This window comes from Chinchilla lanigera, unplaced genomic scaffold, assembly GCF_000276665.1.
Source record: "Chinchilla lanigera isolate Chin_1 unplaced genomic scaffold, ChiLan1.0 scaffold00059, whole genome shotgun sequence".
Taxonomy (NCBI): domain Eukaryota; kingdom Metazoa; phylum Chordata; class Mammalia; order Rodentia; family Chinchillidae; genus Chinchilla; species Chinchilla lanigera.
The window spans coordinates 8,511,778-8,526,261 of NW_004955460.1; the positions used below are offsets into that span (position 1 = coordinate 8,511,778).

Here is a 14,484-nt window from a genome sequence, read left to right on the forward strand (position 1 = left end):
TCCTCCTGCCTCAGTCTCCCGAGTGCTGGGATTATAGGCATGCGCCACCACGCCTGGCTTGACACCAGAGTTTTTTGTTTTAGCCAAAATTTATGAATCATTAGAGGTCCAACAGAAGACAAGAGATAAAAGTTGCAATTAAAGTTTAAATGGTCAAACTATTTGCATGGGAAACTGTATTCTCTTGGTTACATCTGCTTCCATGGACCTGTTTCCTGGGAGGGGAGGGTTCCCACATGCCGATGGAGCCTGGGCTGCCGGGTCTGTATCCTGAGAGCTGGGCCCTGCCACCTGTCCCCACCTGGAGGTCACTTTCGTTCACCTTTGCCTGAAGTCTTCCTGGTATGAGACAAACTATATCCATTTCCTCATTTGCATTTGAAAGGGGGCAGGCTGCAAAGTTGCAGACACATTGTGGACAGTGTATACATTTTGAATGACTGACTTGACTGATCTTTTCTTTTTTACTTTTATGGTACTGGAGAAAGAACCCAGTGCCCTTGTACATGATAGGTAAGCACTCTGCCACTGAGCCACAGCCTAGCCCTTGGTCTATAAAATATTGCTAGGCTTTAGTTTTAAGAATTTATAGAAGTGTAAGAAAAATAGAAAGCTTACTAGTAAGAGGGACTCTGGGAGGTATCATTTCCCACTGTGAATCAGTCAGTGATCAGGCGAGCGGCACTACGGGAAAGGCAAGGTGCAGCCCCTTCCCAAGGGCTCCTGCTCCCAGGTTGGCTTCCTGTCCAGAGCTCGGGCTCCTGCTCTGCTCCTTGAATGGCTGCAGCCTATCTCTCTGTTTTCCAGGCCCCGCTGTGGGAGAAACGCTACAGCACGTGGTCCCCACCCTCAGGGCCTGTCTGCAGACCACCAGAGACCCCCATATGTGCCTGAAGCTCTTCTCCATCCTCTCCAGCCTGCTGCTGAGGTCCAAGGACACCATCGATTCCCAGGGGTAGGCAATCCTTATGTCTGGCAAAGCAAGCGCCGCTGGGTGGTGGGCAGGGCTCCCCAACTTGCGCCTACACTGCTGGGTAGAACCCCTTCTTTCATAAGCTGTAATGAGTAGGCCACGCGTGCGCACACACACTGTGCCAAGTAAAGACCGCCCCTCCCCCCACTGCACTTGGCAGGGCTTCCTCTTTCTGAGGTCGTAGGTGGGAGCTTGAGGGCTTCTCTGTGGCCTAAGTCCTGCCACCGTCTGTCCCCACTGGTAGATAGCACGATTGGGAGAGTAGTGCATTGCAGAGAAATGCTGAAACAGTAAATCAAAGTCATTTTAGTGTGGTCATTAAAATTCCATTGAATGAAAAAGTTTTAGGGAACATTAACTATTAATGGTTTATGTATTAGCTGTTCTCGTTTTTAAAAGCCTTTTGGTACCTTTCAAACCTAACAAAGAACTGATTGAGTTGCCATTGATAGTTAAAGCAGTACAGATAGTCTTCTGTTATCTGAGAGAACTTTGTAGGTAGCAGTAAAAGACTAAGGGCCTCCAATTTTTGCTTTGAAGCAAAAGAAAAGGAACAAAAAACATGGAAGAGAAGAACAAGCCTGTGAGAGGGGGAACAGCTGTCAGAATGCCCCAGGCTGGGCGGGAGGCGGGAGGGGACCTGTGTGCCAGGCTGTGGGTGGTTTAGAGAATCCAAGACTGCCCTGGGGAAGAGGCCCTAGCAGCTCTCAGGCCACCATTTTTCCTCCATTAAATCAGAATACCTAAAGTCATCTGGAGCCCCAGCCCAAAAGGTGGGAGAGGTGGGGACAGGTGGCAGGGCCCAGATCTCAGGATACAGACCCAGCAGCCCAGGCTCCACCGGCACGTGGGAACCCTCCCCTCCCAGGCAACAGGTCCATGGAGGCAGATGTAACCAACAGACTACAGTTTCCCATGCAAATAGTTTGACCATTTAAACTTTAATTGCAACCTTTATCTCTTGTCTTCTGTTGGACCTCTATGGAGCCCATCGGGAAATTCTGTTTCCTGCTTGTCTACCAAAACCTCAAGGCCAGAGGGGTCATAAGAAGGTACTTATATGAGCCTTGACAGTGGCCCTGAGCAAGCAGATGCACGTGCGGGTGATGTACAAGGCAGTGCGGCTGCAGAGAGGGCAGCTGCTGTCCTCCCGCTCCAACCGAGCTCTGGGGTCTGGCCTGGTGCCGCTGCTGGGCTCAGCCACGATCCCAGAGCCATACAATTTAAGGCTTCCTATGGGAAGAAATCAGTGTCACGAGAAGTAGGTTATTCAAATAAAAGTCATTTAAGTGAAATACTTAGGTATTTTTGTAAAAAATAACATCATGAGTTTGCTTTGGGAGACTTATAAAATGGCAGATGCATCAAGTGTCTAGTTGACCCTGGAGGGGCCTTTGGGTCAGGATTCCCTTTCCAGAGAAGAAAATATGTGAACTGCAAGCCAAGTACAGTGGCACCAAGGCCTGAGTCTGCTGGGCCGTGCGTGGGTCAGGGTCACTCAGGCCGCCTCCACGGAGCCCACTGGCAATAAAAAAAAAGGCTGAAATACATTCTCAGGCCATGAGGTTGTCTGGAGAACCAGGATCTGACATTGGTCCAAGGAGAGGCCAGCAGGAACCGGCGGAAGTGCAGCCCTTTGACAGCCGTCTCTCTCCCCAGTGAGGCTGGGCCAGACGGCCACCTCCCTCTTCCCACTGGAGATACAGCCATGGCCTCCGCAGTCCCCTTCTTCCCCGGGAACAGAAGATGTTCCTGTTGGTGTCACTTGTAGCTTTTCCCATCTACTCTTTCCCGCAGCCCAAACGAAGATGCTTCCTTCAGAGCAGTCTCTGCCTTTGCTCACCACTGTCTCCTGTGTTGACTCCAGGCAGTTTGGTGTCTACCTCGACACAGTGGTAAAGGACATCCTGATGCCCAATCTACAGTGGCGAGCGGGGAAGACAGCTGCAGCCATCCGCACAGCCGCCGTGTCCTGCTTGTGGGCACTCACCAGCAGTGACATCCTGTCGGCCAAGCAGGTAGGGGAACTCTGCTGCAGCCTGGGCATCCAGGGCTTGGGCAGACCTGTGGCTGGGAGCTTGCGGGCCGTGGAGGGAAGTAGATAGGCCGGTGCCTGGGTGGGTGGGAGGAGCAGGAGAGAAGGCGTAGGTCCGGCTGCCAGTCAGTATTACAGGTTTGGTCTCCTTGGGTAAACGGCTTGGCAAGGATTTGGCCTCCTACCCTGCGTTTACTTTTTTTGAGACAGGGTCTCACTATGTAGTCCAGGCTGACTTTGAACTCACTAGTCCAAGGTGGCTTCAGCCTGCTGAGTGCTAGGATTACAGGTTTGCACAACCATGCCGGCCCTTAGGTTTACATACTGAATATTCTTTACAAGACTAAGAATTTAAACATAGGATCCACCAAGGAGGCCAAGTCTTTGCCTTCCACATTACTTCTTCTTGTGTCCCGCCAGTGCAGGGAATCAGGAAGCAGTAGAAATAGCTTCTGCCGCCAGGCGTGGTGGTGCATACCTGTAATCCTAGCACTAAGGAGGCTGAGGCAGGGGGATCGTTGTGAGTTCGAGACCAGCCTGGGCTACAAAGTGAGCTCAAGGCCAGCCTGAACTGCATAGTGAGACCCTGTCTCAAAAAGACAAAAAAAAAAAAAAAAAAAAAAAAAAAAAAAAAAAAAAAAAAAGAAATAGCTTCTGCCTTGAACTTGTGCATTATCAATTCCACAACAGCTGGGGAAGCTTTTCAACCATGCCCTGCAGTGTGTGAGTGCCCCCTCCTGGCCTATGGAAGGATTGCTGCTCCAAAGTGCTTCTGGACACCCACAGGGCACCACCATAGGTGGCAGGACTGCGCCTTGCTGGAGGGTTGGGAATTACGGGTTACTAGAAATCCACTGACCTGGCAAAATGCCTGCCTGGCAAGCACAAGGTCCTGAGTTCGATTCCTGGTTAAAAAAAAAAAAAACTTTAGAAATCCACTGACCAAGTTAAAACAAAAATTATTCAAACTATCTACAGATCCAGATTCTAGCAGACTTGGTACAACTTTTACAGCAGCATTTCAGACTACATTATGCACGTGTCAAGTGGGCCCCTCTTTCTAGGCAGTCAGAGCAGAACTGCCAACACCGTCTGACACACACTGATGGTTCCAGGTGCAGGACGTGCAGGACGGATTGCTGCCACGGGTCCTGGCCACCCTGGAAGAGGATGTGCAGACCACCCGGCTGATCTCCTGTCGTATCATTAACGTGTTTTTAAAGACCTCTGGGGATGTGATGGACCCAGATAAATTCATCAAGATTTATCCTGGTAGGACACTTCTGTTTATGAAACCATGCATGTATGTTTATATTCCAGTGACTTCTTTTACAGCAAAAAACAGAAAATGTTATATTTGTCTTATCATATTGGTTCTATATAAGCCCAAAAATAGCAATGACAGGTAAAACATTAAACAAATAACAGAACCCAGGATGAACACCCTGGACAAGAGTGGGGGGTGAGAGCAAAACCCCACCCCACAGCAGCCCAGAGGATGACAGGGACCCCACTCAAAGTGGAAATGCGGCCAGACCCTAATGTGAAAATAAGGTCTGGGGCGAGGCTTCTGTGCCTGGCTTGCTGGTGCAGGTACCTGCCCTGCAGCTGGGCCTGTGAGGGAGGATGGGGCTGTTCGCTGGCTCAGCTCTCAACCCTCACTGCCCAGTGTCTGCCCTCTTGAAACCTGAGCATCACACACACACCCAAGATGGAGACAAGGCCGGGAGTGGGAGGAAATGAGGCATCAGTTAGAAGCCGCCAAGAAAACAAATGCTAAAGCCGGGTGTGGTGGCACACGCCTGTAATCCCAGCACTCGGGAGGCTGAGGCAGGAGGATTGCTGTGAGTTCGAGGCCAGCCTGGGCTACACAGTGAGCTCAAGACCAGCCTGAACTGCATAGTGAGACCCTGTCTCAAAAAGACGAAAAAAAAAAAAAAAAGAAAAAAAGAAAAACAAGTGCTGAGCTGAATAGCAAATGCAGGGAAGGAAAATCATTCGCTCAGATGAGCTTGGGAATACAGCTACCTGAAAACATAAGGAAACCCCAGCACCCTAAAAGGGGATAGATGGATGGACCAAGCATAGCAACTCTGGAGAGGAGGGAAGCAACACATGACATTTACCTCAAAAAAATGAAAAATAACTCCCATTAAAAGAAGCTGAGGGCTGGGGATCTAGCTCAGCGGCAAAGCACCTGCCTGGCAAGCGCAAGGTCGTGAGTTCGGTTCCTGGTACGGGAGAAAAACCAAAAAAAAAAAAAAAGAAGCTGAGAGGGCTGGGGATTTAGCTCAGTGGCACAGCGCCTGCCTGGCAAGCGCGAGGTCATGAATTCGATTCCCGGTACTGGAAAAAAAAAAAGCTGAGAAACCAAACAAAAAAACAAGAATAGAGAATAGACACATGGACATGAAAGAACCAACTGGGTGTTATAGAGATGCATGCCGGTGACTCGGGAGCAGTAGGCACTGACTTGAGGAAAAAGGTCGCCCAAGGGACACATCTGGATGGGGCAGGAGGGAGGCCCTGCACGTGTGCCTGTTCATCTCGTAAAACTGGAAGCAACGATGTGCCTGGTTTCCCGCAGATGGTTTTCATGATTCCTGGAAGTGAACAGCTCTGGAATTTACAGCCCAGTGTACTGTGTAAATCTAAACATGGTAGAAGGTCAAAATTAGTGAGTTGAAAGGCTTCACTTGCCTGAAAAACAGCTCCTCCAAAGAAAATGAAACGTAGAGAAGGTGAGACTTGAGCCCTGGTAAAGGAGGACAGGGGCGGCATTGGAAAGGAGGGAGACACAGAGTCACCCAGGACTGAACACAGACAGAGGCTCTCAGGTCCGAAGTGTGGAACAAATGCTCAGCAGGAAGCTGCCTCCCAAAGAAACCTGAAGTCCGGGCCTAGGTGAATTTTGAGATGTGGGGGTGCTGGGGATGTTTTTGTAGTCACATTTTTTATTTATTTATTATTTTTTTTTTTTTATGAGGCAGGGTCTCGCTCTGCAGTTCAGGCTGGCCTTGAGTTCACTTTGTAGCCCAGGCTGTTCTCAAACTTGCAACAATCCTCCTGCCTCAGCCTCCCGAGTGCTGGGATTACAGGCGTGCGCCACTATCCCCGGGTTGTAGTCACATTTTTTTGTCCTGCCCACAGTCTCTGTGGTTCTGTTTTCAGATGAGTTCAATCACAGTGAGTCGCTGGCTGCCAGGGTGAGTTGGGGCACTGTTCACTGTTCATAGTGGAAGCCGGTGAGGTGGCGGCACGTATTTGGATATTTGTCCTGTAGCTTACAGTAAGTGCGGTGTGGCTATATGCGTGACAGGAGAATCCTTCATAGATTCCTGTACTTCTGTAAACAGTACACTGTCTTGGCCAGGGAGCGGAGGATGAGCACAGGCACCTCCAGGGCCCCCTGGGACCAACAGTAGTGACAGGAGCAGCAGCATGGACCCAGCAGAAGGCATCAAGCTCCACAGAGTGGTAGCTGCTCACAAGAGCACCGTGGCTGCCACGGGGAGGACTTCGGGCGGCCTTTTCTGTCCAGAATCAGAGTTAGCATCACCATCACAGATTAATTCCAACGGTGGCCTGGGTGCCCAGTAACCTGGAGGAAGACCGCTCAGCACTCCGACGTTTATGAGTTGACTGACCTTTTGCAAGTTTTGACTCTGACTCAGTTCCTTTGCCCTGAGATGTGGGACACTTCAGTGAGGTCATTCATGTGGTGCCCAGAGTGCGGCCCAAGGTGACTCCCTCCTTGATTTGTAGATGTATTCTTCATGCCTTTTGCCGCCAGAGCCCAGCGCCCTTTGGAGCTCGTGGGCGTCTCCCCTGAGTTGATCCAGCAGGTCCTGTTTGTCCCGAAGCCCTGCCCTCTTGGTGGGACGCCCTGAACTTTAGATGTTTGGGTTGTTATTTTTGTGCCATTCAGTAAGCTAGGAGTGGCTTGCTAAGAGTAGAGTGTACCCTCCGTGCAGGACAGAGGATGAGCTCAACCCTTGTGTGCGGCTGGGAGCCCCCACCCCTTCAGTGCTCAGCTCTCTCCACGCGCATTCAGTCTCCGGAGATGCGTGGAAGTAGGTGTCAGAGGATTTTTAAGACGATGTAGGAAAGCATGAGTTTGATAAAAACCTCAGCTGGCTGTGGTGGTGCAGCCTGTAATCCCAGCACTCTGGTAGTCGATGCAGGAGGTCATCCTGAGCAACTTAGGGAGACTCTGTCAAAAAAATTTTTTAAAAGGACTGAGAAAAAATAAATAAATAAAATAAATAAATAAAAAACTGAGGGCAGCCGGGTGTGGTGGCGCACACCTGTAATCCCAGCACTCGGGAGGCTGAGGGAGGAGGATCATTGGGAGTTTGAGACCAGCCTGGGCTACAAAGTGAGCTCAAGGCCAGCCTGAACTACATATCAGCATATCAAGACCCTGTCTCAAAAAAAAAAGAACCGAGGGCATGGCTCAGTGAGAAGGCCCTGGGTTAAATCCCCAGTACAGAGAAATAAATGAAAGAATGTTCTGCTGCAGTAGCAGCATGGCATGGTCACCAGGTCCCACAGAACAGACTGAACAGTGAGGCTGTCTTGTCCCCCTGGGCTGCTGCTCTTTGGCAAGAGGGGTGGCCAGCTCTGGAGGCCTGTGTGTGACTGGCTTCTCAGAGCCAGGGGTTGCTGCCGTCTCCCAGGTGAGGGCAGCCTGGGTCTGCTGAGCCAGCAGGAGCATCACACCTGTGGGTGCCAGCTGCGTGGCAGTCTCCCTTTGAGGTGTGGGTCTCCTGAGACTGAGGGCAGGGCTGCCGAGGAGTGAGGATTAGGTCCGTGAGTGGGTCTCCACGGGTGAGCTGTCTGCTCAGGAACCTCTGACACCCGCCTGGTCCCTCCCTCCAGAGCTCCTAAAGCGTCTGGACGATGTCTCCAACGACGTGCGGATGGCTGCCGCCTCTACCCTGCTCACCTGGCTGAGGTGCATCCAGAGCGCCGATGGCAAGTCATACTATCAAAGCAGCATCCAGTACCTGTACAGGGAGCTCCTCCTCCACCTGGATGACCCCGAGAGCGCCATCCAGGACGCAGTCCTAGGTGAGCTTTCTGATGTCTGTGACAGCCACACATGAGGGGCATAAATTTGTTCCATGCTGAGCTCTGTGACAACCCCAGGGTACTTTTGTCTTTTGTGGTTCAAGCTGTGACACTTAACTATGAAACAGATTTTCCAAAACACAATAATTAGCCAGAAGAGTGACACTCACTTAATAAATAAAATAAATAAATAATAACCCCACTATGCTGTGAATGTCTCTGAGATCAGAGTCTGTGGCTTATTAATCTTTGTCAGTTTCACCCAGTTTCACCTTTGTCAATTTCACATATAACAGTGCCTAGCACGTAATTGGTGTGCAATAAGTATTTTTTAGTAAGGATACAAGGATGAAAAATAAAAGTGAGTCTAGCTGTCAAAATGGCACTGCTGTTAAATTTGTGCTCATCCCTTTAATGTCTTTCTTGACAGAAGACAACTGTATTTCCATGTTGCTTCTGCATGCAGACAGTTAGGACCTGTCTTCGTTACTTTTCTATTGTTGCTGTGACAAAATACTCAATAGCCACAAGTTGAGGGTGGAAAGGCTTATTTAGCTCACAGTTTATACAGGTTTCAGTCCTTAATTGGCTGTCTCCACGGCAAGGTGGCACAGCAGACAGGCATCCCAGAGGAGAAACAGTTCTGGTGGGCAGAAAGCAAGCTTGCAAGATCTTAGAAGCTTCTTTCTGCCCCTTTTATACTATATCTGGCCTACTAGAATTAGGACAGTGCCAAACCAATCAGTGGACTGATTTAGTAATCACTCACCCTTAATCCCAGCATCACACACTCTAGATCCAGCCATCTCTGAAAAAGCCCCACCTGTGACCACATGAGGCTTTCAGGAGACATCTAGACACAAACCATAACAGGGCACATGTTGGTTTGGTTGAAATAAGTGAAAAAGATGTGGCCCCACTTCCAGTTTCATATGTGGTTGGAGAAATAGAGGATATTTTTCAGGCCTTCTCACATAACTGTGGTGGTGTTTATTCCAAAGGATAGGTGGTGGTTTTTCTAGAGGTTTCTGTTGTGTAGACTCTAAAACCACATCAGGAACCTTTTATCCTCTTTACATTAAAATCCACTGGTCCAAGATAGGTATGGTGGTATGCACCTGTAATCTCAGCAATAAAGAGGCTGAGGCAGGAGAATCACAAGGTCTAGCCCCACGTGAGCTACATAATAAAAGCCCATGTTCCCGGGCGTGGTGGCGCACCCCTGTAATCCCAGCACTTAGGAGGCTGAGGCAGGAGGATCCTTGCTAGTCTGAGACCAGCTTGGGCGACAAAGTGAGCTCAAGGCCAGCCTGAACTGCATAGTGAGACCCTGTCTCAAAAAGACCAAAAAAAAAAAAGAAAGAAAGAAAGAAAGTAAGCCCATCTTAAAAAATAAAAAATCCATTGGTCCATCTCACACTTTGCATGTAATAATGTCACTTTTGTGATGTCTTTTAGGAAATAGCAACATACTAAATTACAAATGTCTTCCCAACATACACCTATTTCTTTTTGCAATGTCAGGAAGTCACATTTGTGCTAGGCATGGTGGCACGTGCCTATAATCCCAGCAATCAGAAGGCTGAGGCAGGAGCATCGACACAAGTTTGAGGCCAGCCTGGGCTACATTGTGAGTTCAAAACCAGCCTGAATGCCAGGTGTGGTGTTGCACACCTGTAATCCCAGCACTTGGGAGGCTGAGGCAGGAGGATCATTGCAAGTTAGAAACCACCTGCCGTACAAAGTGAGCTCAAGACCAGCCTGAACTGCATAGCGAGACCCTGTCGCAAAAAGACAAAAAAAAAAAGAAAAAAAAGCAGCCTGAACTAAATTCAAGATCCTGTCTCGAAACAACCCCCAAAAAATCACATATATTAGCACCAATCCTCAAAGAGTCCAGGCCTGTGAAGGTAAAGGCAAGTTTTCTGTACTCCTGATACCTCACTTGAAGGCTTGAATTCCATCCCTGCCACAGACACTGCCAGTTGTTCTCTGGAGTGACAGGCACGAATTCGTGGCTTTTCCTCCAAATACCTGTATCTGTACAACCTGGGTTTGTCTGTTTTTGTCCATTAGCCATTTTTTTGAGGGAACGTGGTGCTTCGTGGAGGAGCCACCAGGTCGCCTCCCAGCCTGGCTGCCAGCCTTGGCACTTGGCGGCAGCGATCATGCTCCTGGCCGCCGTGTTAGGTGGTCAGGTGTTTGAGGCCAGGCTGTGATGCCGGTTCCCCTCATCCCACCACCATGCAGATTGGTCAGGCATGCTGTGCCCTCGGTGTTACTATGGACAGACCCCAAAGGGCCCTGCGGACCCCAGGAACCCTAGGAGCATTAGAGAACCACTGCCTTGGGTCATGGAGTCAGAGTGCCTGGGAGCGAGGACTCACCAGCGACAGACTGGCCAGACATCTGGACAGTGCTTTCTTGATGACGGAAAGAAGCTGGGAATTAGAGACTCATTGAAAATGGCTGTAAACAATGGTAGCAGCTAACACAGCTCCAGCCTTCAGTCCTCAGCAGTGTTCATCCCAGCCCAGGCTATACCCTCGCTCCCTCTGTATCCTGCCCCAGGAGGCAGGAGGATCGTTGCAAGTTCGAGGCCAGCCTGGGCTCTGCCTTGCTCCCTCCGTATCCTGGCCCAGCTCTCTGCCTCTGCATGAGCCAGTGCCGTTCCTGTTGCCCCCCTGCACCTGTGTTCCACAGCCCCGCGCCCCTCAGTCCTGTCCCAGGACACTCCCTGCACACTCTGGTTATTTCTTCATCTTTAAAAAACAACACACAAAGCCTTGGTCCCTTCCCTTCTTTCAAGTCCCCCTACCCCCATGTTGAGAGCAGCTCCTGAGCTCAACACAGCCTTCAGTAACTTCCCGCTCTGCCTTGGGAAGCACTGGCCGCGGCAGCTGGCCACCTGCGCTCTCTTCCGGCTGCAGGACATCTGCTCCTGAGCCTCCTCGTCTCTGTCTCGAGAGCACTTTCCCGTGGGCAAAATTCCGCTAGAGCCACACATTGGGCCAGGCCCCTACCTCAACACTGGACACGTGTCCAGGAGCCCAGTGAACAAGGCCGAATGTCTGCTAGGCATCACAGTCTCGCTTCTGGCCCTGTCTGTCCTCTCTGCTCTGTCTCTGAAGCCTCCACGGCTGCCATCGTGCTCCTGATGGAGGCCCCTCTTTCGCACTCTGTGCGGGGCAGGTTTTTGTTTCCTGCCGTATCCACAGTGACTGGCGTGCAGTAGATCTGTAACACGTGTTGACCGAGTCGGCATCAGTGAGGGTAAAACCTGTCATTTTCTAAGCTAATTCTTTTTTGTTAATGCCAAATATCGCTCCTTGAGAATTAGACCAAAAAGCCCCAAGCACTAAGATAACTGCATGTTCTGTCCTAATGTGCTGCTCACTGGTTTGAAAATAAGAGGACGCGTAATATTTTATAAGCTATTTAAGTGAATTAACTGAGAATCTAGCTGTCACTGGAAATAAAAAGCAGCATAATTTGCTGCAGTATCTCTGGTCATCTGGGAAGCGTAACGAGAATGGCAAAGGTCTTTAAAGCATGTCTGCTTATAACACTGAGTACAGTGCTCTTTAAATCCTCTGAAAAGAACTCTTTATTCCATATTTAGTTGGTGTTGACTAGGGGAGCGAGCCTCAGTTGTGGTTAAGAATAAGTATTTCGGGTTCATGTAGACGTGGTGTATGTGTGTGTCCCTTCTGGTCTCCGTGCCTGTGCGTTGAAGTTGCCTTGATTGAACTGGGTTTTGAGTTCGTCATATGTGGTCACCCCAGCTGTGTGTGGTGGGAGCGGTGGGGATCCAGAGATGGACTCTCGCCTCAATGCTGCCCCGACAGCTGTCACCTTCAGGGGCCTCAGGCTGTAAGATGAAGCGGTTGGGCTGCATGATTCAATTCCTTCAAGTGCTAAAGTGACTTTTCTGCAGCCCTGGTTGGATATATGGGCTTACTTTCCCAGGATGTTGAAGTAGGATGTCTGTCACTCGACCTCTGATGTAATGATTTGGGGAGGGCAGGACAAACAACTAAATGTGGCAGTCACGCTTACTTCTTTTTTGTCTTTTTTTTTTTTTTTTCTTCTTTTGAGACAAGGTCTCACTATGCAGTTCAGGCTGGCCATGAGCTCACTTTGTAGCCCAGGCTGGTCTCAAACTCACAAGGATCCTCCTGCCTCAGCCTCCCTAGTGCTGGAATTACAGGCATGTGCCACCATGCCCGGCAGTCACACTTATTTCTAATAAGTACATTTCTGTTAATACAAGTCTTACAAGCTGAGTGTGATGGCGCACACCTGTAATCCCAGCACTTGGGAGGCTAAAGCAGAAAGATCACCATGAGTTTGAAGCCAACGTGGGCTACATAAGTCTAAAAAAAAAAAGTTTTAGAAAATTTCAATGAAACCTTTCTGAAACGTGATTACATGGAAGTTTTTGGTAACATTGCACTTAATAAGAGTCCACTTAAAGGTTTCACAGTTACTTAAAAACACTTTTTTAAGTAAATAGTACTGTAGTGTGGGCCAGATAGTAACTGGAGGAGGAGGATTCTGTAGAATGAGGTGAAGCCCAGAAGGCCAGAGAGGCTGGGACCAAGTCCGGTCAGAGGGGACACAGCGCTGTCTTGTGCTTCCGCCTTCCTTTGCTTCTTTGGCTCTTGCACCCACTGCTGTTGTGCTTGGTTCCTCAGAAGCAGACGCTGTATAGCCAAACAGTTCACTTGTCACCCGCTGTCCCTTGAGCTGCTCGGTGTTTTAAATTCTATGTTGTGACCTGAGTCCTAACCCACCAGCATCGGGCGGGCGACTCAGAGCTAATTTGCACATAACTGTAAAGTCCATTCGTTGTCAGCTTCCAGCACTTTCAGGGTGTCCCACTGTTTTGCAGAGGTGCTCAAAGAGGGCAGCGTGCTGTTCCCAGATCTCCTGGTACGCGAGACCGAGGCTGTCATACACAAGCACCGCTCCACCGCCTACTGTGACCAGCTCCTGCAGCACGTGCAGGCCACTGCAGCCGCGCAGTGACCGTGTGCTGGCAGCCAGCGCCTCTGTAGCCTTAAACGTGCATCTGCCGGGCACCTGTGTCAGCAGCCCAGATGTGTACCAGCACAAAGAATGCGCCTGAGACTCCACCCTCCCCAGCGAGCTTCTGGCCGGCAGCATCTGAATGACACCGATGAGTGGGTTCTGTATTTTTATGTCTTCCTCAGAGAGGCCTCCCAGTGTCTATGGTTCTCTTGAAGCTAAAGCGAAATGTCACCTGCCCACACTATCAGCCAAATCAGCTGATTATTATTTTACAAAGTCTTTCGTGTACTGCTTGGTTCTGTCCCGCTTAAATGCCCTCCAAGAAAGTTCTTAACTATTAAAAAAAAAAGTGATTAGAAAAAGAAATTTCATCGTTCTTTGGGTTTCATCTCAGACCGCCAGGAAACTGAAGTCTTGACTGTTACTGGTGAAATCTTACCCATTTAAATACACTGGAACTTGTTACCTGGACATACGTGGTTATAGTAGTTTTAAGTGGATAATGCTGACAGTATTTTGATAGAACATTCAGATCTCATTCTCACTGCTTTGTTAGCAGCAATAAAATAAGATTGTATTATATTCTGTAGCACCTTCTACACCTAAGTGCCTAAAAGATTGTAAAAGGGATATTGTTACCTTAAGCCAATATTTATATTAACACAGCATGGAAAGGCTGTTATGTTTTCTACTAATCACATATTAATATTTGTGCTCTGATGTTTAAAATTTTAATTAAATTATTCAAATTATTTTCCTATCTTTATGACTTTTGGTAATTAATTGACTTTTTTTGGAAACAACTGTTTTCTTAGCTTTAGCCTCAGAGTTGCTCCAGCCTGAAGAATTCTGGGCAGTGGACTGGGGCTATAACTCAGGTGGATAAAGTGTATGCTCAGCTCCTAGCACAAAATAAAAAAAAAGAATTCTGGGCCATATGGGCTCTGTCCCCTGTTGCATGCTGTAATGTCCTCTCTGGCCACCAGGTGGCAGGAGCTCCAAACAGGTTGGGCTGTCACCAGGTGGTCACCGTGGCACCTCTAGGGCTTACCTTGAGAGGGTGGAGGAGGCCAACCTTGGTGAGGTGCTCCACTTTGCCAGAGCCCAACCAACTACAGCCCCTGGACACTGATGTCACTTCTGCCCCTTCCATGGCTCTGCTGTCCTGACTGCCCTCAAGCTCCGTCCCTGTCATCAGGGGCTGCAGAGATTCGGGAAGTCCTCAGGGCCTTGCCCAGTGCCCTTGTGCCCTCCGTCCTTTGTGTCCCCTGCCTTTCCCTTAAAAGGCCCTTAAGGCCCACCCGTCCCATCCCCACCCCTTGACAGAACCAGTGCTGCTGGCATCTTTACCTGGAAACTCGTTAGAAAT

The 14,484-nt window shown here is 49.4% G+C and overlaps 1 protein-coding gene across 1 annotated transcript in view; it reads left to right on the forward strand.

Moving 5' to 3' along the window:
• The window catches only part of Dnaaf5 (dynein, axonemal, assembly factor 5), a 46,555-nt gene extending 32,504 nt beyond the window's left edge, over positions 1-14,051 (forward strand). The window contains exons 9-13 of the mRNA XM_005397777.2: positions 808-955; positions 2,841-2,991; positions 4,124-4,280; positions 7,890-8,081; positions 12,976-14,051. Of these exons, the coding sequence (XP_005397834.1) occupies positions 808-955; positions 2,841-2,991; positions 4,124-4,280; positions 7,890-8,081; positions 12,976-13,112 (785 nt within the window). The 3' untranslated portion in view covers positions 13,113-14,051. The remainder of the gene's footprint in view (positions 1-807; positions 956-2,840; positions 2,992-4,123; positions 4,281-7,889; positions 8,082-12,975) is intronic.
• Positions 14,052-14,484: the final 433 nt, after the last annotated feature.